Source organism: Panicum hallii, chromosome 2 (genome assembly GCF_002211085.1).
Source record: "Panicum hallii strain FIL2 chromosome 2, PHallii_v3.1, whole genome shotgun sequence".
Lineage (NCBI taxonomy): Eukaryota > Viridiplantae > Streptophyta > Magnoliopsida > Poales > Poaceae > Panicum > Panicum hallii.
In genome coordinates this window covers 48,134,828-48,158,025 of record NC_038043.1, presented here as the reverse complement: position 1 = coordinate 48,158,025, position 23,198 = coordinate 48,134,828, and the positions used below count along the sequence as shown (strand labels likewise).

The 23,198-nt window shown below is 50.3% G+C and overlaps 4 protein-coding genes across 12 annotated transcripts; all 4 read left to right on the top strand.

The window, feature by feature from the left end:
- Positions 1-3,286: 3,286 nt before the first annotated feature.
- On the top strand, positions 3,287-3,943 carry LOC112881903 (NDR1/HIN1-like protein 12). Its single transcript, XM_025946825.1, has one exon. The coding sequence runs from the start codon at positions 3,287-3,289 to the stop codon at positions 3,941-3,943; it is 657 nt and encodes a 218-aa protein (XP_025802610.1).
- Positions 3,944-8,307: 4,364 nt separating this feature from the next.
- LOC112881901 (protein STAY-GREEN, chloroplastic-like) lies at positions 8,308-10,896 on the top strand. 2 transcript variants are annotated; one of them, XM_025946823.1, is made up of 4 exons: positions 8,308-8,879; positions 9,001-9,366; positions 9,601-9,949; positions 10,337-10,896. In XM_025946823.1, exons 1-3 carry the CDS (start codon positions 8,745-8,747, stop codon positions 9,937-9,939), a joined length of 840 nt encoding a protein of 279 aa, XP_025802608.1. In that variant the 5' UTR covers positions 8,308-8,744; the 3' UTR covers positions 9,940-9,949; positions 10,337-10,896. The 2 variants fall into 2 exon arrangements, with proteins under 2 accessions (XP_025802608.1, XP_025802606.1); XM_025946821.1 differs by lacking the exon at positions 10,337-10,896 and having other exon boundaries at positions 8,309-8,879; positions 9,601-10,324.
- On the top strand, positions 9,235-18,507 carry LOC112881895 (polygalacturonate 4-alpha-galacturonosyltransferase-like). Of its 5 annotated transcripts, XR_003226546.1 has the most exons (11): positions 10,999-11,143; positions 11,186-11,383; positions 12,057-12,082; positions 12,167-12,211; positions 12,697-12,892; positions 12,975-13,015; positions 13,108-13,442; positions 13,529-13,886; positions 13,976-14,563; positions 14,687-15,048; positions 18,027-18,507. XR_003226546.1 is itself a non-coding variant. In XM_025946810.1 (9 exons), exons 1-9 carry the CDS (start codon positions 11,200-11,202, stop codon positions 14,960-14,962), a joined length of 2,049 nt encoding a protein of 682 aa, XP_025802595.1. In that variant the 5' UTR covers positions 11,057-11,199; the 3' UTR covers positions 14,963-15,351. The 5 variants fall into 5 exon arrangements, 1 of the variants encoding a protein (XP_025802595.1); XR_003226548.1 differs by lacking the exons at positions 10,999-11,143; positions 11,186-11,383 and adding an exon at positions 9,235-9,366; XR_003226547.1 differs by lacking the exons at positions 10,999-11,143; positions 11,186-11,383 and adding an exon at positions 9,842-9,949.
- Positions 18,508-18,695: 188 nt separating this feature from the next.
- Positions 18,696-22,079, top strand: LOC112881898 (PTI1-like tyrosine-protein kinase At3g15890). 4 transcript variants are annotated; one of them, XM_025946818.1, is made up of 5 exons: positions 18,696-19,009; positions 19,985-20,150; positions 20,288-20,565; positions 20,640-21,260; positions 21,617-22,077. In XM_025946818.1, exons 2-5 carry the CDS (start codon positions 20,019-20,021, stop codon positions 21,711-21,713), a joined length of 1,128 nt encoding a protein of 375 aa, XP_025802603.1. In that variant the 5' UTR covers positions 18,696-19,009; positions 19,985-20,018; the 3' UTR covers positions 21,714-22,077. The 4 variants fall into 4 exon arrangements, with proteins under 4 accessions (XP_025802603.1, XP_025802600.1, XP_025802601.1 ...); XM_025946815.1 differs by lacking the exon at positions 18,696-19,009 and adding an exon at positions 19,062-19,828 and having other exon boundaries at positions 21,617-22,079; XM_025946816.1 differs by lacking the exon at positions 18,696-19,009 and adding an exon at positions 19,065-19,804 and having other exon boundaries at positions 21,617-22,078.
- Positions 22,080-23,198: the final 1,119 nt, after the last annotated feature.

Genomic DNA, 23,198 nt, shown 5'->3' with positions numbered 1-23,198 from the left:
AGCCGCTGTGAGCCCGACACAACTCGGTGTACCAAGCGTGTGGGCTGTTAGTCAGTAAACTTAGAAGTAGTCGATTATGGTGTAGCTCCCAAGGGTAACTCCCGTCGAGAGGCGTACAAAATAGTAGCCGATCCTTTGAAGAACAAGTCGAAAAAGGTATAAATAATTTAGCTTGATTTGTGGATGATTGTTGACGAAATCGTGGCGGTTGTCGGTGGAGCCGTGGCGGTTTGTTGATGAAGCCCGACTAGTCAGAGTGAGGCCCGCTCCCAACTAGTTTTCTAGTCGAGACGAGTAGTCAAAATAGTTGTCGGCAGGTCACCGAGCGTCCTCGTGAAATCGAAATAGTAGTAGCATGATCGTAGCTTCCGTGTAGTAGTCGGAGCAGTCATCTCCGACCTTGAGCAGACGATCCAAATCCTCCTTCAATACGGAGAGGTTCTCGAATCGCATAGCCTTCTGGTAAACAATGGCCATGTTGTGTAGGGGTAATCGGGTACGTAGACCCTCAGATCAAATTAGATCCGATCTAAAGAGTCCTGGTGCAGCACGAATTGATGTCGAGTTGAAAACGGACTTCTCCTCGATCTCTCTGGCGAGATCAGGGAGCAGCGTCTCGTCAAGGTTGTCGATGAACTCGTCGAGGCCATAGCGGTGGCTTGCCGCAGATGCCTTCGCCCTTGTGTCGTCGACAAGATACCGATGAAAGCTTCCCGCGCTGTCAGCGACGCAGACCCACGAGCCCAATATGAAAGTTGTGCCCTCATCGAGTACAGCGCTGGTGAAGTCGAAAAATGCCATCGAGTTCTTCGGTGGATGCTCGATGAACATCCCTACCTAGAGCGCCAGCTGTCGGTGTCTAACTTCCAAACCACCGAGGGATACCCCGAGGTGGTAGATTGTAGGTGGGATGTCACCGAGATCAGAAACTCAAAGGTGCAAGGAATACGAAACTTTAGACAGATTCAGACCACCAAGAGCATAATACCCTACATCACATATGGTGATTTGTATTGCCTTAGATATTGATATGTTTCGAGAGAGTCCCTACCCGCCCTTACATAGTCTAGTGGGATAGGGTTACATGAAAATCATAACCAGATACGAACTTAGGAGTGCTACCCGAGTATTACTCGAGTAGTTTCCTTATATTCCGACTAGTTCTGCTACGGTACAAATAGTTACAACTGATGTAGTGAGTGGACTATATTCCATTCTCCTAAAATACGTACGTTATGTACGCAGTCCTACAACCCCGGGTCTGACAGCAGAAGCTGCCAGTGGAGCCGAAGCTGGAGCCGCATCAAACGGGCTCTCAATCCGCACCATTTTATGGCGACCCCTAAGTAGCACCAGGGCGCAACACTCCGCGTAGTAGTCACTACTCAAACTCTCAAAAGTGGAGAGGGTCTGGTGGACCTGGGTGAAGACTGGGGGTATCTGGATACTCTGATTAAATACTTATCACATCAAATATTTGATACTAATTAGAAGTATTAAATATAGGTTAATTACAAAACCAATTGTAAATATGGAAACTAATACGCAAAACAAATCTATTAAATCTAATTAGTTCATGATTTGGTAATATTGTGCTACAGTAAACATATGCTATTGGTGGATTAATTAGGTTTAATAGGTTTGTCTCGTGAATTAGTCTTCATATATGTAATTAGTTTTATAAATAACCTATATTTAATACTAAATAACAGTATAGGTTAATTACAAAACCAATTGCAAATATGGAAACTAATATACGAGATAAATCCATTAAATCTAATTAGTCCATGATTTGGTAATGTTGTGCTACAGTAAATATGTGCTATTGGTGGATTAATTAGGTTTAATAGGTTTGTCTCGTGAATTAGTCTTCATATATGTAATTGGTTTTATAAATAACCTAATGTTTGCCATTATACTGTTCAGCATTTGGAGTTTTGGCCTAACATTTTTTCTCAACGGAAATGGCAATACAGTTGCATCATGAAATCAAAGCGCTTATAATTATTGAACAACTGGTGGTGATATGGACTTTGCTCTGCACTAGTGAGCAGCAAGACTACCATTTTTTGGACGTTTCCTCTCTCTTTTGCATAGGAGTTATACACACGAATTTCACACCTTTTAGGGAACCACGAGAAGTTTACCGTGCTTCACCATTCATCCATATGGCAAAGGTGTAACTATTATTTATGTGTGATTTCTTCCGATTGTGCATTTATATTATTGAGTTTTCATTGAAAGGTTTAAAACTAAAATACGTGAAAATGGACCTTCATTTATACAATGATTTTTCTAAATATATGAAGTGAATTTTAATCTGGAATAGAGAGAGAAACCTTACAAAATTCTTTAGGGAAAAAAAAGAGAAGTGAAAGCTGGAATTCTTCAGGCCCTTTACCAATTGATCTCGTCAGGCCTTTGTTGGGCTATGAAAACCGGGGTCTTTCCAAAAGTTGGCCCGTAAGGCAAAAGCACATTCAACACAATGATTGAGTACGTCCGAAACTTGGAAATAATCCCGATGGCGCGCGGAAATAATGCATGTCACGCATCTGGAATATTTTTTTTCATTACGTTGCGATAATTGTTCCAGCTTAAAAAAACATTTCACGTTAAAAAAATATTCCATCCAAAAATCATCCAAATGTGTTAAAGTGTGATCTTATTTTGAAGATTTCATTGTAAGAAATACAGTTGTGCAGTTGGATTTTGATTTGGATATATATTTGGAAAATATAACTTTTTTCTAGTGTTGGTTTCCACATGCCCAGTCCAATATTACTTTTAATATTATTTTTAAGTGATACCTCTACTACTAGTCACGCATGTAACTCATCGCAGCCCCGCCAAAACTTGGTCATACCCAGCACAGGCGGCGCAGGAACGACGACAACGGCGACGCCGGCTCCGCCCGCCGAAAGCAAAACCGGAGCGCATCCATCCATCCGCGATCCATCCCAGATTTCTGTCGTCTTCGACGGAGAGGAACCAAGGCACCGGGGCCGCGCTTCGTCTCCGCGGCGGCACACGCTCCCCTCCCCAGCCCGCTGCTCGCTCGCATCGCATGCAACTACACGCGCGCGGCACGCCTACCCCGTGATCCACTCCTCTCCTTGCTACGGGATGTGTTCAGTTATGCCTGCCATCGATGCTGTGCACGAAACACCAAAGCAAAGGGAAAAGAGAGGGCGACGCCGATCGAGACGCCATAAAGGAAGAGGGGCAGAGAGCTCCCTGGCTGGCGGCTGCACGTAAGAGTAGCCAGGCGGACGATGCGACAGCCATGGAGACCTCCAAGAATAATCTCTGCGACATGCACCGCTCCCGCCGCCGCGCGCGCGTCCTCGCCACAGCCCTTCTCGCCGCCCTCCTCGCGGGCGCCGCGTTGCTCGCCGTGTACCTGACCTACCGCCCGGCGAAGCCGCAGGTCTCCGTGTCCCGGGCCGCCGTGTACCAGCTGGAGAGCGCCGGCAACTCCTCCTCCTCCTCCTCCGCGGCGGCGCCCTACGCGATCGCGGCGAGGGTGCAGTTCACGCTGCTGCTGCACAACCCGAGCGACCGCGCCGCGGTGCTCTACGACGGCCTCCTCGCCTACGTGACGTACCGCGGGGAGCCGGTGGCGCCGCCCGCGGAGCTCCCCGCGGTCGTCCAGGAGCGCGGCGCCGACTTGGCGCTGACGCCGTCCTTCGGCGGCGCGGAAGCTGAGCCCGTGCCGGTGTCGGAGATCACGGTACGCGCGCTGGCGGGCGACTGCGCGGCGCGCCGCGTGCTGCTCCGGCTCGTCATCCTGGGCCGGGTCAGGTACCGGAGCGGGCTGTTCAGGACCGGGTGGCGCGACCTCTTCGTGCGCTGCGACGTCACCACCGGGGTCGGCGTGGACGCCGCCGGCGCCGGGGGCGTGCCGCTGATCGAGTACCCCCAGTGTTTCGTGGACGCCTGAGTTGAGATCATGAAAGTTGTGGCGGTGGGCAATAAGGAATTGCAGAAAGCATGCCTGCGTCTTGGGAGATCATGCATGCACGCTGATTCATACGTTTATACGGGCTGTTAAAATTTTGCCCTTTCGATTATTTTCAAAAGGCAAAAGTCCGGTTCACCCTTGAACTTGAACTATGTAAAAGTCCAATTTTTAATCTTAAACTATAAAACTGGATAAAAGAGGTCATCTAACTGTCGAAACTGGACAAATTTGGCCCTTATGGTGCTTTCGAAATTGGTTTTTCATTTTATAAAAATTAAAAATATTCAAATTTAAACTAAAAATTCATAATTAATTCATTCAAATCCAAAAAATACTAAATGAGTATCAATTTTTTCCTAAAAATGTAACCTATCTATTGGCATTTATTCGGATCTAATTTTTTTTTATGTTCATAGTATTTGGTTGCTTATAGTTATACCTATTATTTTTGAATGAATAAGATTCAAATAGAGCAATAATAGATATGTTATATTTTTAGAAAATTTTGGTACTAGTTTCATATTTTTTTATTTAAAATAAATTAGTTTTAATTTTTTAGATCTAATTAGAATTTTTTATTTTAAAAATAATATAAAACTATCTTTAAAACCACCCTAAGGGCCAAATTTGTTCGGTTTCAACAGTTGGATGGCCCCTCTTATCTGGTTTTGTAGTTTAAGATTGGAAGTCGAATTTTTGCTATAGTAAATCGGATTTTTCTTTTTTTAAAATAGGCAAAATTTATATGCTGAAACCATGAAAAGATTTGTTTAGAAGTAGACATTTTGGAGGAAGTTTGCACACTGATTACCCCGTGCACCAATACAACCATGCTCTACGTGACTATCTACGTACCAGACTACCTGTCACCTCACGACGAACAAATTAGAAGTAATCAGGCCCATTGTTATATGTCTGTCCATATTGCCGACCGAACAAAGGCCCACTCGCCTCTGGGAGCTGGGAATTCAGGCCCAGTTCTTTCTGTTAGACTATTCATTCAGAGTCTGCAGTTTACAAGGTCTGCAAACAAAACTATTGTATCTACAAAATTTAAGGTCTATAAAAGCAGAGAATTTTCTGTTTTCTAAAAATATGTGTTACTGAATATACGTGTACGCACACTTCATAACTATGAAGATACGCACACAAACTCATATAAGCACCTGCTAGGAAGTATCGATTGTTGGGTAGTCTGCAACATTTCAGAAAAGAAAAAGAAATGCGAACTCTAGGACGCTGATAGAAGAAAAGGGAATATTTTGCATTTGCATGGTCCTATATATATGTCGATACCTGTTGACATTGAGGCCCACTCGCACCAAAGCAAAAACGTGGTCCTATACTTTATGATGAGGGGAAGATTGTCTCGAGAAAACTGTTCCTTTTGGAGTAGAGTACATGAAACCCTCGGAAAACAGGATGCTGGCAGGTGATCCTGTCCGGAGTCCAAACTCGTTCACAAAGGTCGTGCAGACACCACGGAAATTTTCATGGCCCCTAGTACTCGTCGGGGCGTTGCCGCCGCCCGTGGACCGCGACGGCGAGCCTGGAAGTACCCGGAAGGCGGCCAACTACACGACTGCTGCGGCGCGGCTTGGGAAACACCGAGGACTCTACACGCCGCACGCGCAGGCGGGGACGAGAGCGTCTACGTGCGCGCAACGTGTCGCCGTCGATCTTGCTCGGCGGAGGAGCTGGGTCGCCGCCGCCACCGGCGGCCGGGGCATCGTGCCGCGCTCGGCGCTCCTGGTCACCAGACGTGCGTACGTGGACCAACATCTCTCACTCGCAAAGCCCGCCACGGAAGGAGCCATCACCGATCGATACGCCACGCCACGGCTAGGGTCGGTCGACGTGCCTTGTAAGCATGGCGAACACGCACGCTGCAGGCCCGGCTTGACACGTGACCACCGCTTCCCGGAACGCCCGGCCTCGCGAGGATTTGCACCGCGTGGTCCGCGCCCGGCTTTGGATTCTTCTTCCCCGACACCGACGGCCGGCGGCGGCGGGGCCGGGCAGCCGCTACCGGCCGCGGGCGGCGGAAGCGAGGGGGTTCCGTGCTTTCTTCCGGCGGCCTGGCGAAATACGAGCAGAACACGTGCTCACGCTGAATCTCGTACAGAGTTCCTCGCTCACCACGTTTCCTTCGACTCATCTCTCGGCCTGAAAGGAGGCGAGAGACAGACGAGACAAAAAGGAAAAACAAAGACGATGCATCTTCCTTTTCTATTCGTTGGATTCAATAAAAAAAAAAGACGAGAGGTTGCCATGCCCCTGCCTCTTCTTTTACGAGCAAAGAAATAAAGTGGATAAAGTTTTGCAGCTCACCTTGCACAGATCATCATCATCGTCTATCCACAGTAGTAGGCTCCCCGAATGAATTTTGTCTTCCAAGTTGGCAATGTGATGACCGGTTGTGCACCGGGGTTAGTGCGATGAATGTTCCTTCTTGAGCCGGACATGGCACGGAGATTCCACCGCTTTGCTTGCACTCTATGCGAACTAGCAGTAGTGCACGCAACGCATCAATCCAAGTTCCAAGCTATGACGGTACTCAGTACCGAGACTGCCAAAGCAACATGTAACAGCGAACTGCATCCTCACACCACGTAACACCGGACCCGTGCGTGGAGCGTTAACTTTCCTGAAAAATATCTTGATACGCCCTACTCTGACCAGTTAGGATCCTGATGATGAAATTGTGAGGTCAAAAAGAAAAAAAAAACAAAAGAGGGAGTCCTTTTCGTTTCAGCAAAGCCTTTACATATAGGAATTTTAGGTATGTTAGTAGACTTCGAAATAGGTCTATTTTGTTCTTCATGTAGCTGTCTGACCCCACCCCCCACCCGCCCACGCAGTATTCGCCAGTTTGAGCTTGTGTCGGTGTCTTTATCAGCAATTTCCTTCCTGAACTCTAATAACATTTTCACTTGTTCGCTCACCCTATCCTATTAGTCTTCCTCATCCCCGCTAGCTCTGTTCATCATCGTGCTAACCTGTCGAACCATGATGCCACTACCATAGCACTATCTAGCCATAGATCTTTCATCTCTCGCAAATTGGTGTGGCCACCTCCTTACCCTTCATTCGCGTTATTCACAACCTTTGGTTTACCTGCCGCCAACGACCTTTGAGTCCTTGCTAGATGTGGAGAGTTTTCTTAAATGAAGGGAAGGGAAGAACATTTTCGAACTCTGCACCTAGGAATATATACAACTATTAAATTCACAAATATTTAAAAGTAGGAATATATGCAGCTATTAACTGATTAACTGCTGAGTGGTGCCCGAACAAGATGATCTTGCTCTTTTGTCTTCTACTTAGTCTACTTGAACTTTGTCTGTAATGCTGTAGGGGGCTGTGACCTGGGAATCCTGGGTCAATCCTTTGTTGAGTGGTCTAGCCTGAATCAGACTAGGTGCTCGCTTCTTCCCCCCCTCCCCCGTTCTTCTTCTAGCTTGTCTGCTATCTTAAGCGCTACAATGTAACGTACTCTTGGTATTTCCGTTTGTTGAAATGGAAATGGGGTGGAGCCCGTGTCGAAAAAACAAGGTGATCTTGGAATCTGACTGCGCTGCAGCTACGTGGTGGGGCTGCTCCAACAAGGCAATTTCCAAGGAGCACCGCTGAAGTTCGTGCTGGAAGGGAAGCAGGCAGTAGGCTTCCAGAGTGGACGAGTGTTCACGTGAGAAGAGAGCGAAATCGTGCGGCACATGAGCTTGCACAGTTGGCGAAGCGAACCGCACACTCCGCGGTTTAGAGGTTCACGGCGCCAATTTGTGGAGAGCAAGTTATTGCTCAGGAGTGTATCCTTGGTTCCGAGTAATAGAAAGCGCTCTTTTCTCCTAAAAAGATCCAAATCCTTGTTGCTGAAGTCATACACCGTATCCTCTTGCCTATAATTGGAGTGCTTCCATTTTTCAAAACACTTGATCGGTCGAGGTCATTGTTTTATTCTGGCACTTGTCTAGATTTGGTAAGCTCGTTTTCACATCGCGTTACCAAGTGAGAGAGTCAAAGCACGCAACTTAATACACAGCCTACCGAAAACCATACGCCATCTGCTGGTGTTGATTTTTACAGTTCTTGAGTGACCCGTCACGTGCCTGATAAGTGAGATTCACCAGCCATCATTAGCTCGCCACGGTTAAAGTTAAACTTGAATAGAAAGTGAAAGTTACCCGACGACCACACGGCTGAGATGAATTCTGAAACCTCACCGCACCACTGAGCACGCGACACCTGCAACGCAGGGGAGCGGCCACGGAAGCCTCCCGCCTCCACGGGCGACCGCTATTTCTTCTTCCCACTCCCACACGCATCAGCTCGAATCCGCGCCGAGAACAGAGGAGACGGACGGAAGAGAGCTTGGCCGCCCGCGCACACAACCGCGACGTTTCCCGACCCCTCACTCCACCGCCACCTACTCGGCCGGCGCTGCTGCCGAGCCGCGCCTCCTTTTTCTTCTTCTTCCCCTACCTGTCACACCCTACTCATATAACGACTCCCTACGGTCCAGGAAGCCAATCGCGAGCTAGACAACCAGAAGCGCGACCGGACGAGCTCGCTGCGACTGCCAGACGCCATACACACTTGCGTACCGAGCTTCCAAATCTGGTCATCCACCGGGACCCGGCAGAGAGGCGTGCAAGATTCCTTCCTCGCCGGGGGAGCTCGATCCAGATTCTGCGCAGAGTAGGCAGCTCTTCTTATTGGTCCCGATTCGCCTGCTGCTTTCTGGTGCGCCGGTGAAGAGAGCGAGAGCAATCGAGCAAACATGGCGGCGGCCACTTCTGCCTCTACCATGTCCCTGCTCCCGATCTCCCAGCTGAAGCAGCAGAAGCAGCACGGCGCCGTGGTCGTGTTCCGGCGGCGGCCCCGGGACGCGCGGCGGAGGCGATACGTCGTGCCGGTACGTGGTGATCCCCTCGATTCCCCCGATCGATCCCCTTGATAGGAAATTCAATTTTGTTTTGGGGCGTCTTTGAGCTGATGAGTCGCCAGGGGATGTTCTATTCCTCGTATATGTATAGACGGCGAGGCTGTTCGGGCCGGCGATCTTCGAGGCGTCGAAGCTGAAGGTGCTGTTCCTGGGCGTGGACGAGGAGAGCGGCAGGCAGCAGGGCCAGGGGAAGCAGCCGCCGGTGCTGCCGCGGACGTACACGCTGACGCACAGCGACGTGACAGCGAGCCTGACGCTGGCCGTCTCCCACACCATCAACCGCGCGCAGCTGCAGGGGTGGTACAACCGGCTGCAGCGCGACGAGGTGGTGGCGGAGTGGAAGAAGGTGCGCGGCCGGATGTCGCTGCACGTCCACTGCCACATCTCCGGCGGCCACTTCCTGCTAGACCTCATCGCCGGCCTCCGCTACTACATCTTCCGCAAGGAGCTCCCCGTGGTACGCTGCGACGTGTCCCGCCTACTGCCCACACACTCTGTGCCCCCCGTTCTATTATTCCTCGGCTTGACCATATTCGTTTGGCTCGCCAATAATTCAAAGGGCACCACCGCCTGGCGAGCGAGACCCCACGTCGGAACATAATTTTTTGGGTTTAACTAATTTTAACATCCCGTCGGTCAGTCAGACTGAAGTGTTCGTGGATGTGGGCGGCTGATCTCTGCCGCGCTGCAGGTCCTGAAGGCGTTCGTGCACGGCGACGGCAACCTGTTCAGCCGGCACCCGGAGCTGGAGGAGGCCACGGTGTGGGTCTACTTCCACTCCAACCTGCCGCGCTTCAACCGCGTCGAGTGCTGGGGCCCGCTACGCGACGCCGCCGCGCCCGCCGGGGACGACGGCTCCCCCGCCGCCGAGGCGGGCCAGGCGACGACGATGATGCCCGTGGGCGAGTGGCCGCACCGGTGCCCCCAGCAGTGCGACTGCTGCTTCCCGCCGCACAGCCTCATCCCCTGGCCGAACGAGCACGACATGGCCGCCGACGCCCCCGCCGCCGGGCAGGCCCAGCAGCAGTGAGGCCGCGAATGTAAGCCGTAGCTAGACTAGCGCCTATTCTTTAATTGGTAGCCTTAGCTCAGCTCTACTTCCGCAAAGCTCTTCGTCTCTAGACTTAGCTTGGTTGAGGTCAGGGGATGAACTCGTGAACATGGTGGTGCCTTGTACATACTAGCTAGTAGTAGAACGCTTGATCTGGATGGCAAGACTTGCCAAGAATGCGCATGCTGCTGCAGGCTGCAGCTGCAAAGATGGAAGGATCAAGAGCCGGCAGGCAAGTTTCATCTGTACTGTACAACCAATCAGCTCTTGGACTGGAACCCCACTAGATTTGTGTAGTGAAATAATAAAAAAAAGCATGTAAATGGGACTGATTAAATGATTTTTATGCGACCGTCATGGGTAATGTCGCTGTCAGGAGGTGTGAAGATGCGTCTCAAGTCTGGAACCGGGAGGAGAAGTCGTTGCGAGTTTGGTGATTATCGAGTGTACAGGAAATGGACACCGACACCGGCGAGCCCGTGGCAGGAGTCTGGGCTCTGGAGTACTAACCGGTAGCTTTCGCGTCTGCGTGCCGGCTCCATGTTGCAAGGCGGTTTTGGGCGGTAGATCGTCATGGTCTTGCCTTTGCCTGATCGCGTCATTGCTGGAATCGGCAACTCTGTCGGGAGCCGTCGATTCGCTTGATTGGTGCGTACGTGCTCTGCATCGGAGCAGGGAATCACCGGAACCCCGCCATGCCCGACGAAAGAAAAATAGAACCAAAGATATAAAGAAATAAAGAAAGACTACAGTGTACAAAGCACAACGCGTGCAGTCATCAAGTGGCCAGTATTCCTACTACACTGTCATCTATCTTCTCATCGGGGATGTGTTTATGCCCACTTCTGACGATTGACTGATAGATGAAACCGAGACAGGGCATGTGAGGGTTTGCATGATGTTAATTTTTGGGAGAGGGTGTTTTTCTTTTTGATAGCGAGAGAGTAGTCAAAGCTGGAGATTCTGAACATGCAAGGCCAAGGCACACGCAACTCACAAGGCCCATAAGGCCCACATACCGGCCCGATCAAAGCCTACTGGGCATTAAACGCCGCGGCCTCGAGGATTCAGCATCGGGTGCTTTCCGTTACGTTCCTGGCTTCCTCGCCTCTGCACACCGCTCCCCACTCTCCCAAGGAAGCGAAGCGAGCGCACGCGCCCCGCCCCTCCGGGGAGCCCCCGCCCGCCGCCGGCGGATCGGATCGGATCCGGATCCGCGCTGGCACCGCCGCGCAGCCGATGCCGACCCCGAAGCAGCGGCTCCCCTACTCCACCGCCGGCGGGGGCGGAGGGGGGAGGCGCGCCGCCTCCGGCTCCGGCGTGCTGCCCCCCGTGGTGGTCCTCGTGTTCCTCTTCGTGGTCGCGCCTTCGCTCTTCTTCGTCGTGCGCAATGGAGGCCGCGGCCACGTCCACGTCGCCTCCGGTCCGATTCGCCTCCCTTCCCTAGTTCCCTGTGCCCCTGTCCCCTGACGTTGGTGCCCTGAATTGTTAATTTCGGGCTATTGTTGCGCGATGAGCACCTAGATTGGGTGGATGTCGGTTGAATTCTTGTATATTGTGGGATTGATGTGATTTCTAGCAGTAGTTCGACGCGGTTTAGTTGGAGAATGCCATCATCTGTGTAGTTTTGAGTGATTTAGGGATTTATCATTTTAGTACCAGTTGTACTGTTGCTTGCCTTGTCTGTTTCCATGCAAAATTTGAGCATGGTGCTCTGTATAAAAGGGCAATGTGACCCTAGCAATTTTAGGAATGTTATCCTCTAGCACTCCGAAGTTACACTTTGCTGTCGCTAGGTTTGATGTATGAAGTGGGTGACAGTAGGCTGCCACTGTAGAAATTGAAGTGCATTCATATAACGTGATTGTGCTCTAACAAAACTATACACATTTGGGTGCAAACAGAACTGTATAGTGGGTGGTCATAAGCATGCTGGGCATTATCATTGGCTGAGATGAAATATTGTTGATATAAGAACATTATATATGATTCCACAATCCACATTATGTCATTGTTAGCAGTGAGAATACCGTACTGTTTGAATTCACTGTTTTAGTTGAGATAGATAAGTGATGGCATCTTTTGTTTACCTGCAGATCCCAAGGTTAGGAATGGCGATCAGGTACTTATCAAACTCGAAAGGGATGCAATTGCTTCACTATCCTAGTTTTTGAGGATTCATTTCACTTTATGAATTCCCTTGCAGGAAGCAGTGGCAATGGCGAATCTAAAATCTATTTTGCCAAAGGAGGTCAGAACATCTTGCAACCAGTGGTGCAATGTTTTTCTGATATTTTTCTGTTTCTATACTTCTTTTATATTACATTGTCACACATGCTCCTTAGGTCGATTTTCCTTGGATGTTGACTTATCCTGTATTACTTAATACTAAGTCCAGATGTTTCTACTTTTAAATGATGTGCATGTAGCTTATGCACCAAACTATGTGTAGTGTCAATGGATGACCCATGTCAGAATGAGGTGCATAAACCATAGCATTATAGCCAGTTATCCTCTCTCTTTTTTTATCTCATTCTCAGCAACTAATGTTGTTTCCCTGTCTCTGTAATTTTCTGTTATAGAAAATAATTTTCATGATATTGGTTGTACTGTTGCAGTCTATTTATTGCATGTTCGTGTAATTATCCATCATCCTGTTGGTCGCATATGAAACAGCCATTTATCTTTTTTACCTGTCCTCAATTTCTTTGTATTTGCACTTTTTTTGGTCTTCAGGTGATTGATGCTATAGCTGCTAATCAACAAGAAGTAGGCACATTGAGTCTCAACTTTTTTAGGAATCATGAATCTCCCTCATGGAAAACTGATGATCTAGTCACTGAAAAGGGCATTTATGTCAATGACAAGGCTAAAGCTGAAAACAGTGCTGCAGAACATGATTTACCAACAAATAAATCACCCAAAGATCCAGGTACAAATATAAACATGAATTTCAGAAGCTATTTCCATCTTCTGATTAGGTACACCAGGAAATAAAGTATTTTTCAATGCAGATGAACATCAAGTTGACACAGCAGTAAAAATAGCTCGAAGGGTAACAGTACTAACCTTGTATACATATTGCCTTCTTCTGGTCTCTGTTGATAAGCATTTCTCACGTCCTTTTTACTTGCCTGGATACTGTAGAAACTAAGGGAGAAGAGACGCGAGAAGAGAGCAATGGATTTGCTGCATAAAGATGATGAAGCGCGTGTTAAGCTGGAGAATGCCGCTATTGAGCGATCAAAGGCGGTCGATTCTGCTGTGCTTGGAAAATATAGCATATGGAGGAAAGAGAATGAGAATGAGAATTCAGACACTACAGTTAGGTTGATAAGGGACCAAATTATTATGGCTCGTGTCTATTCTGCGCTTGCTAAGTCAAAGAACAAGAGTGGTCTATTTCAAGAACTGCAGACCCGAATCAAGGAAAGCCAGCGGGCTGTTGGAGAGGCTGCTGCTGATGCTGACCTGCATCACAGGTGTGAATCTGTTTCACTTCTTTCCTTATTCTAGAAAAAGATTTTCTTACTTCGCTTTCTTGTAACACAAATCATCTACTTTACAGCGCTCCTGAGAAAATCAGAGCAATGGGTCAAGTTTTATCAAAGGCTAGAGAAGAAGTGTATGATTGCAGAGCGATAACTCAGAGACTAAGGGCTATGCTTCAGTCAGCTGATGAACAGGTCAGGAGCTTGAAGAAGCAGAGTACATTTCTTAGCCAGTTGGCTGCAAAGACAATTCCAAATAGCATTCACTGCTTGTCTTTGCGACTGACAATTGATTACTATCTCCTCCCCCTGGAGAAACGGAAATTCCCAAGGAGTGAGAATTTAGAAAATCCAAGTCTCTACCACTATGCACTTTTCTCAGACAACGTCTTGGCAGCTTCTGTTGTTGTGAACTCGACCATCATGAATGCCAAGGTAATTTGCATGTCCTTTTGTTCAATTGTACCGCCACTACAATTACATTGGTGGTTTCTAACAGTGATTGCTTGGAATGACTGTTTCAGGAACCAGAGAAACATGTATTCCATCTTGTGACTGATAAGTTAAACTTTGGAGCCATGAACATGTGGTTTCTGCTGAACCCCCCGGGCAAGGCCACCATCCATGTTGAGAATGTGGATGAATTTAAGTGGTTGAACTCATCGTACTGTCCTGTGCTGCGGCAACTTGAGTCTGCTTCCATGAAAGAGTACTATTTCAAAGCTGATCGCCCCACCACTCTCTCAGCAGGTTCTTCAAACCTAAAGTATCGGAACCCCAAGTACCTCTCTATGCTGAACCACTTGAGGTTTTATCTCCCGGAGGTCTATCCAAAGTTGGATAAGATACTTTTCCTCGATGATGACATAGTCGTGCAGAAAGATTTGACAGGATTGTGGGATGTTGATCTTGATGGAAAGGTCAATGGTGCTGTGGAGACCTGTGGGGAGAGTTTCCACCGTTTTGACAAGTACCTTAATTTTTCAAATCCACATATTGCTCGGAACTTTGATCCAAATGCATGTGGCTGGGCTTATGGGATGAACATCTTTGATCTGAAGGAGTGGAAGAAGAAAGATATTACTGGGATCTACCACAAATGGCAAACCATGGTGAGATTTCTACTCTTACTGAGTTGCATTGGTATACAGATGGATGCTGTTTTTCAAAACCCTATATTCTTAGTTTGCACTCATGGTATCTCACATGATCCTCTTGCTGTTCTGTTCTTCCAGAATGAAGACAGAGTTCTTTGGAAGCTTGGGACACTTCCGCCTGGCCTCCTGACCTTCTACAAATTGACGCATCCCCTGGATAAGTCCTGGCACGTTCTTGGATTAGGATACAACCCAAGCATAGACCGTTCGGAGATAGACGGTGCTGCTGTTGTTCATTACAATGGGAACATGAAGCCATGGTTGGAGCTGGCAATGACCAAATACCGACCATACTGGACCAAGTATATCAAGTATGATCACCCTTATCTCCGTGGATGCAACTTGAGTGAGTAGATAGACGTGAAGACTGAAGAAAAACTGACGGAGAGGAGCCAGCTGGACAGAAGTGTTTACTCCCATGTCCTTGCGGTACCGTACTTTTATTCAGCGAAACAGTATTACCTGGAGCTATTGATTGCCTTCCCTCCCACTGAAAATTCGCTGATGGATGTTCTCAGGAGTGATGTATATAGCTAGCGGTTTTTTAATTCAATTATATGTGCATTTTGTTTGGCCATCAGAATCATCGGAAGAGAAGCTGTTAAGATGTGCGCGTGGGGTTGGTGTTGCGTGCTCATTTTGAGGAGAATTGAGTGTTGTCGCAATTGCATTGCGTTATGTACCAGATGATCTGAAGTACAAGCCAAAGGCATGAATCAAATGGATTAACTGATACTGAACTATTTCTCTTCTGTCTTATGAAAAGCAGTTCCCTGCTGAGGATGATTCCTGTGTTTAGGGTGTGTTTAGGGTGCGCTTTAGGCCATCACTTAAGGCTAGGATCTCTACGTGCAAAAGAGGCTAAGTTAGGGGTCTAAAAGTTTGTCTGTAAGGTGTAGGGATTTAGTTGGAGCATCTAGGGGGGACTTAGTTGGAGCATCTAGGGGGTAAGCTCCAAGCTCCAGGTTTTCTAGTTCCAAGCATCTAGGAGTTAAGCTCCAAGCTCCAGGAACTCCTTTGATAGTTCCAAGCTCCAGGAACTCCTTTGAAAATCGTAGGGATCTTCTTGTAGTATTTAATCCTACTAATAGAATAAATATAAACTACCGTCTCCTCCTTGTCCGGCCTGTTCTTCTTCTCACTTCACTTCACTTTAATCACTTCACTTTAAGATTATTAAATCTAAAGTTATTAAATTGAGCTTAAGTTTCTTTCCACTCGATCTATCTGGTTTCGGCCAGTGCGAAGCCAACGTCCTGGATCCGTAGCCATTTCTCTGATTCTTAGATCGTGCGTGGCGTGCGTGGTGCTCCATGGGAGCGCGAGCCATGCCTGCCGGCAAAGTAAGGCGCCTTCAAGCCGTGGCTGTGCATGTGCCCGTGCGGCCGCCGTTGGCCCTCAGCCACCACGCGCCCAACTTGATGCCCCTACTAGCCGAACGTGCGGACAGCGTAGCCGTCTTCTGCCGCGTGCGGGGTCAGCAGCTTGAGCCCTCTCCCGGCGCCGATCACACCTCTCGCCATCGCTTGAAGCCCGGTCACGGCACGACGACAGCGCCAGGATGCCCATGATCGGGGCGACCGTCTCCGTCTTCACCCGTGCCGGCCGGTTCTCGCCTCCGCCGCACGGCCAGACTGCGTCAGGCGGCTCCTTCGTGTCGACGCGCCGCGGGCCGCCGCGAGTCGCGAGATGAGCCTTCGACCAGCGTCTTCTGCCCGGCGCGAACGATCCTCGCGACGCCGCCATCCTCGATCCCGTGCGCGCACAGCTCGCCGTCCTCCCTCTGCAGCAGCAGGTGGCCACGCCGCAAGGCGTACGGCTGGGGCAGCAGCCGTGGCAGCCGGCGTAGCCGCAGCCCGCGCGGGTGGGGGGCCCAACCACCGTCCTCCTCGAGGCGCCTCATGTCGATGTCGTCGATGGAGTCGTCGGACGCGGCGAACGGCTCGCCCGACGTCGGGTCGTGCCTCAGGCAGGTGAGTCGGTGACCACGCACGGCGTCGCGTCCGCGTCCATCAGCCGGCAGTAGGGCGGCCTCCGGTGGCCGTGGTACCGCGGGAGCTCAACCGACGCGATCTCCTCTTCGCTCGGATCGAACCGAACGAGCCTCGCCCTTGCCACCATGTGACGCGTGAGCCAGTACGCTGCGCCGTTGCTGTACACGGGGCCGCCGGCGGCCAGGCAGCATGCGGCACCAGAGAAGAACGCACCGGCCTCCACTATTTCGCCCCCACACTGTGCACGAGTAGGTGATGTGCGCGAGGGAGCGGCAGCGGTCGGCGCTCGACGCGATGTCCGCCGCCGCCGGACTACGTATGGCAGGGGAGGATACGATTTTTGTATTTTGCCCCCTGATTCGGATCGATCCAAATTAGGGTAAAATATAAAATACTGTCCCAGTATTTTTCATTATAGCCCCTAGTTTGGATCGTGATTAGTAACCGCGATCCGATATTTTTTATTATGCCCCCTGGTTGCGATCTAAATATTTTCACTTTGCTCCCTATCTTATACAGATTAGCCCCTCCCCCCTCTCTCTTTCGTGCTCGGCCGCTGGCCGGCAGTTCGCCTCCGCCGCCCACCGGAGGTCTCGTCGATCAGCTGCTAGGGGCTATCATGAGCCGCCGCCGTCGATTTTTGAAGGACGCCATGACCCCGAGCAGGCCGGTGCCGCCGACGAAGCGCCACCGCTCCCAGGATCCGTTGCCGGGTACATCCTGTGCCGCCAGCCGTCCCTCGTGGTCGTGTGGAGCTCGCCGCCCGCCGCCCGCCGCCGCGTCCACGTGCACGTCCTCCAGCGCATCCAGCGCCCCTTTCCCCACCTACTCCAGCCTCTGCACCCCAGCTTCCCACGAGCTGGAGCGCTGCGCTGCTCGGGTTCCAGCCTGCCTGTGGACTGCCGGCGAAGAGTAGGGACGCACAGGTAGTTCCGACTTCCGAGTGAGACGGCGACGAGCAGCTCTGATTGCGCGGGTTCTCCGGTGACGGAGGCGGCCGCCTGAAGCTCTGGTCCATCTTTCTCCGAATTCATGCCAGGATGGTCAGAGTCAGACTCTTTCTGGGTAGAAAGTGGAGAAACTGGTTCCTTTGGTTCTGACAAACAATTGGAAACACGAGGCAAACTGATATGGTTCCTAGGCAACATCAGAGCTGCATAACTTCAAAATCGATGTGCTCGCTATCTATGTCAAAGTAAGATGTTCAGTATGATGATCAGAACAGCAACATCATTGTTTTACTTGCTCACCCACCTTAATCTCCTATGTGCATGTTAGCAAAACCTGATAAAATAGATTCAGCTACAATGAAGCTAGCTCCAAATGAATGCCATTGTAGAAAACCTCCCTTCCCAATCATGTCGAAGCGGCGAAAGTTATCATTGGCGTGCCTATACCTGACATCGCCTTTTCAATTAGACGCATTGGATCCATTCGGTCTGTCCTGTGGTCAGTTTCTTTCACAACATGGGATGGCCCTTGGAGAAATAATGGGCAAGGTGAACAAATTTCTCGCAAGTTGCAGCATAAGCCTTGGCATGTTATGCTCATCACCGGTCACCACGGCTGAATATGAGGTGCAGTAGATCAGTGGGTCATGATAACTGATAAGCGCAGTGGTCGTAGCCGGCGGCGTTGTACCAACCGAAGCATGGACGCCGATCTCTTTACTTTTAGACAGACAATTGTCAGACCGTTCTCTTTCCCATTAAACAACGCTTCCAGTCCATTTTTCGTTTTTGCTTACACCCAGCCAGGATAGTGAGAGTAATTGCTAGTAAAAATGTGAAGGGTCCATTCTGCTTAAAGGGTGTGATGGTAAGTGTGTGTGCGCGTGCCGTGTCTGCCATTATATTACTCCAGGAGCAATGCTTATGAAAACGCTTTGACAATTTTACTATTCCACATTGATCTCTGTCGTCCACTCCGTATCGGACGATGGCTATACAACCTAAAGCACGTTCTCTGTGCAACGTAACAGAGGATCTGCTTTCCTTGTGGCATCTGGCAACCAAATAATAGTTGCTGCTTGTTTTCTGCTTTATGTGTTGTGCTGTGTCGTATCTTCTCTTCTTGTTTAATCATTGATAGAGTGAGATTGCTCATGCAGCCTGACTGCCAGAATCTTGAGCTCAGATATGTGCATTCTGCTTAGAGACAATAGACGATGAGCAGCAGGCAAGCAAGCTGACAAAATAAGACTGAATTTTGGCTCTGAACCTCACATCTGTTGCTTCCTCTGCATTCTGCAGATGGGGATTCTTTTTCTTTTTCTCTAGGCTCAAGTGGTTTATTGGCAGGTCTCGCTGCGAGCTTTCCATGGATTTCCATTTCATTGACCAAGCTAAGTGACATCTTCATCCATAAACAAATAGAAGCGGCAGCAGTCACTAGCAGATTAGGTGCGGTGAGTGGTATACATCCCTTTGTTTTTTTGTTCTGCTGCCTGCGCTAGATCGCTTCACTCGGTCTGCTCAGGGAAAGAAAAAAACTGCCGGCTTATTCAAAAGCTAGTATATACATCAGACAAATGCGCTGAGCCGCGTGAAAATGAACAAGGAAAGTTCAGAAGCAGTCTAAACAGACAGACCCCTGTCATGAATCATGACGTGGTGCTACTGCTGTGTCGAGTTCAACTGCCTGACTGACCTGGTCGCTGGTCGCTAGCACGCACGGGTCATCTGCTATGCAATCCATCTGATATTCTGATGAACAGTAGATAGTAGTTGTACTGTCAGGCTTATGAGTGGAGCCTAAATACTCGCATCTTTCAGTCCCAGCACACCTGCCACTATTTTGAGGTTATAAGAGGTGCCTCTTCTGGCTTCTAGAGACCAGACTTCACCACGCACGTCTTCACAGAACAGGAGAGGAAGGTCACTGTTAGAGGAGTGAAGTCTCCAAGGAGAGGCAAGCACGAGGACAATTTTGTAGCCAGCGAGACAAACAACTGGCTAGACCTAGCGAGCTAGCCACCCCTGGAAACATTCCTCTTCCAGCCTCGGTTTCTCACCTGCATCCACATCCGCATAAAGATCGCTCGTCTTCCTCCTCGTCTCCCAGTTCCAGGTCGCGCGCCCTGCCTCTCCGGCGCACGCGCGTGATCCTTCGATCGGCCCGCGGAGATGATCAACAGGTGCTTCTGTTGCGTCTCCGTCGATGACGAGCCGGAGCCAGCCGCCGCGCCCGCCGGCCGTCGGAGGTACACATATAGGCATCAAGAACCGTGCGTGTCTACTAGCCTATCTCGTGATTCTTGATATTCGAAGTTGCACATCGATCTACCGTGCATGCACACGACTTTGTCTCTGATTTGGCGATAAATGGAGCTGATGAATCTTTTTTTGTGACGCGCGCTGTCCTGGATCGGATGAAATTGAAGAACGAATCCGTCGAGGACGCCCAAGAACAGGAGCATGGAGTATCCATGGGAGATCTACAGCCTCAAGGAGCTCCTGCAGGCGACCAACAACTTCAACGACAGCAACAAGCTTGGGGAGGGCGGGTTCGGCACCGTCTACTGGGGCCGCACCTCCAAGGGCGTCGAGGTGCTTGCACACGATCCGTCCATGGCGGTGTTACCAGTTTTACATGCCGTAGTTCGTTTGTTGCCGCCGCCGGCCGGCCGGCGCATCATACCCTGAGAAATATTTAAAGGTTTTTGGTTGGTACATGTCGTGTTCAGATCGCGGTGAAGCGGCTGAAGGCGATGACGGCCAAGGCGGAGATGGAGTTCGCCATCGAGGTGGAGATCCTCGGCCGTGTCCGGCACAAGAACCTGCTGAGCCTCCGCGGTTTCTACGCCGGCGGCGACGAGCGACTCATCGTGTATGACTACATGCCCAACCACAGCCTACTCACCCACCTCCACCCCCAGCGCGGCGTCCCTTCCTCCCAGCAGCATCAACCCCTCGACTGGGCACGCCGCGTCGCCATCGCCATCGGCGCCGCCGAGGGCCTCGCGTGAGTCATTGGTTCCTGCCACGGTCACGATACGCCATCTCGTGATCCTGCTAAGCATAATCCGTGTCCTGCAGGTACTTGCACCACGAGGCGAACCCGCACATCATACACCGGGACATCAAGGCGAGCAACGTGCTGCTGGACGCGGACTTCGTGCCCAAGGTCGCCGACTTCGGGTTCGCCAAGCTCATCCCTGACGGCGTGTCGCACCTGACGACGCGGGTGAAGGGCACGCTGGGGTACCTGGCGCCGGAGTACGCCATGTGGGGGAAGGTCTCCGAGAGCTGCGACGTCTACAGCTTCGGCGTGCTGCTGCTGGAGCTCGTCAGCGCGCGCCGCCCGCTGGAGAAGCTGCCGGGCGGCGTCAAGCGCGAGATCGTGCAGTGGGCGGCGCCGCTGGTGGAGCGCCGCAAGTGGGAGCGCCTGGCGGACCCGCGCCTCGCCGGGCGGTTCGACGCGCAGCAGCTCCGCACCGTGGTCGAGGCCGCCATGCTGTGCGCGCAGAGCGACGCCGAGAGCCGCCCCGCCATGGCCGAGGTGGTCGAGATGCTCAGGTTCAGCGGCGAGCGGCGGACGGCCAAGGAGATCGTCCCGGTGGCGGCCGCGAGCAGCGAGACGGAGGCGACGGACCTGGACGACGTCACCGGGAGCAGCGAGCCCCTGGACAGGCGCAGCTGGAAGCTGACCAAGCTGAGGTGATCGACGATCGTCCATCAGGATTATTCAGGCATGTTATCGCATGCGATTGAGATGCAAAATGATTAGTGCCGATTAGATCGCGTAGTTAATTGATGAGGTTACGCATGCAAGATGGTGTTTGGTGGGAGAAATCAAGATGAGTTGTTAATCACCTCGGCCTGCAAAGGTTTGTTTGCTTGCGTTGTGGGGTTTCTTGCAACTCTTTCTTGTTTGGATATAATACAATGGAGCTAGCAGATGTGCAGAAATGATTAAGGGTACCGGCAATCAGAGGCAGATGACAGTTGTAAGGAGTAGGTTCAGAAATTAAACGCTGAATGGCTGCTTTGCTAATATATTTGGTCTTCTGCAGTTCTCAAATTAATGGCGGAATTCTCAAAGAAGCAAAGGCGTGGTTCAACGGGCGTTTCCGTCTAAAAGCATCTGAACATCAACTGTCAGAAACATAAAGGTGTTCAGAAATGGTTCAGATGTCCAATTTTTTGTAAACTTCTTGTTGTCCAGGGTCTAGCCACAATATTTGGTTTGATATGTTCTTCATCAAACTCAAATTTACGCTTGGTTGAGCAATGGAAGATCGAACGGAAGAGTGCATTTTCTATGTTCTTTGCTTTGCAGTCAGACCTGAAGTATGACTGACAGTAAAACCAGCTAGACAAGTGCAACACCTGCGCTGCGCTATTAGTATGCCTTTCTTTGGCGAAATACAGACAGTAGGGCTTATTTCGGGTGCACATAAGAAATAATTTAGAACCATTAGAACTGTATATGTATATATATTGATAGATTCCAGCAGAGCGTCGTTCCTCCTGACAGAAGTAGTTTTATTGTGAAAGTTTTGGCGGATCATACAGTATCGTATATTTGTGGGGTGCATACAAGAAAATCAGCAGATCTCTGTGTGTCGGCCCATTCCAACAGAGATCCCTCGATAACAACAAGTATATTTGTTGTCAGGTGTCCAAGTGGCAGCCTTGCAGAGATGAGCAAACGCTTGTTCTTTCTTTGGGGACAAGAATTTTTTTTATTTTAGACTTGAAAGCCCAGAATTCAGCTCCGTTTTGTGCCCACCAAGACGGTTTCCACCCACTATCGTTTGTTAATGACTCGCAACGAATAAGTGGGCCATGGGCTTTCGGCTCTTGCGATACAGTATCACATATATGTACCCTACACATGGTGACGCCCGTCAACACCGCTAACGGGCCTAGCTAACTCTATCCCGGACTGAAGGGAAAAGGGCCCAAGCCTTTTTTCCCCCCCAAAGCGCGTGCTCGTTGAACAAAATCCAGGCACCCTGAAATGATGAAATGAGTACTACTCCTGCATAGTATAATAAGCACACGACTTAGCAGTGCTAGCTACCAACAAAAAGAGGCGCACTGAGCACTAAAAGAAGCTCGGAAAGGGCACTCAGGTTAACACCGGTCCTCCAATAACAGGAGCCGGCACGGCAACGACGACACCACGGAGCAATACGTGCGACAGGTTCCCGTCGTGATCAGCGATCACACACCAAAACTTCAAAAAGAAAAAAAAAAGAGTAGAGCCCACCCACAGAGTCACACACAAGCAGCTAGCACTACCATCATCATAGTTATCGGGACGAGCTGGCCGACTAGTCGGCTCGCCCGGGCGTCCGCACGGAGCATATGATCTCGCTTTCCCGTGCACTTTCGGTGTCAACCCGATGGAGGAGGTGTCGATTCCTTCGTCGCGTCCCTGTCACGTGCCAGTACAGGCATGTATGTCTCCCCCGGCCCCCTCTCTCTCTCTCTCTCTCTCTCTGCCATCCGTGACCTTCACCTGCTTGAGTGCTTGACTCCCGGCCGGGTGATCTGAAGAAGAATTGGGGAAGAACAAGGTAGGCAGGATACGGCCGGCGGGGGGCTGTGCAATATGCTCGAGACAAAAGCGCAGGTCGCACTTGGTCG

Bases quoted from the DNA above. Each gene is read 5' to 3' on its own strand.
- LOC112881901 (XM_025946823.1), top strand. From the start codon at position 8,745: ATGGCGGCGGCCACTTCTGCCTCTACCATGTCCCTGCTCCCGATCTCC. The intron at 8,880-9,000 runs GTACGTGGTGAT...GTATATGTATAG, and splicing joins GGAGGCGATACGTCGTGCCG to ACGGCGAGGCTGTTCGGGCC. The intron at 9,367-9,600 runs GTACGCTGCGAC...GCCGCGCTGCAG, and splicing joins TCCGCAAGGAGCTCCCCGTG to GTCCTGAAGGCGTTCGTGCA.
- LOC112881903 (XM_025946825.1), top strand. From the start codon at position 3,287: ATGGAGACCTCCAAGAATAATCTCTGCGACATGCACCGCTCCCGCCGC.
- LOC112881895 (XM_025946810.1), top strand. From the start codon at position 11,200: ATGCCGACCCCGAAGCAGCGGCTCCCCTACTCCACCGCCGGCGGGGGC. The intron at 12,893-12,974 runs GTACAAATATAA...TTTTCAATGCAG, and splicing joins TAAATCACCCAAAGATCCAG to ATGAACATCAAGTTGACACA. The intron at 13,016-13,107 runs GTAACAGTACTA...TGGATACTGTAG, and splicing joins CAGTAAAAATAGCTCGAAGG to AAACTAAGGGAGAAGAGACG.
- LOC112881898 (XM_025946815.1), top strand. From the start codon at position 19,728: ATGATCAACAGGTGCTTCTGTTGCGTCTCCGTCGATGACGAGCCGGAG. The intron at 19,829-19,984 runs GTGCGTGTCTAC...ATGAAATTGAAG, and splicing joins ACATATAGGCATCAAGAACC to AACGAATCCGTCGAGGACGC. The intron at 20,566-20,639 runs GTGAGTCATTGG...CGTGTCCTGCAG, and splicing joins GGCGCCGCCGAGGGCCTCGC to GTACTTGCACCACGAGGCGA.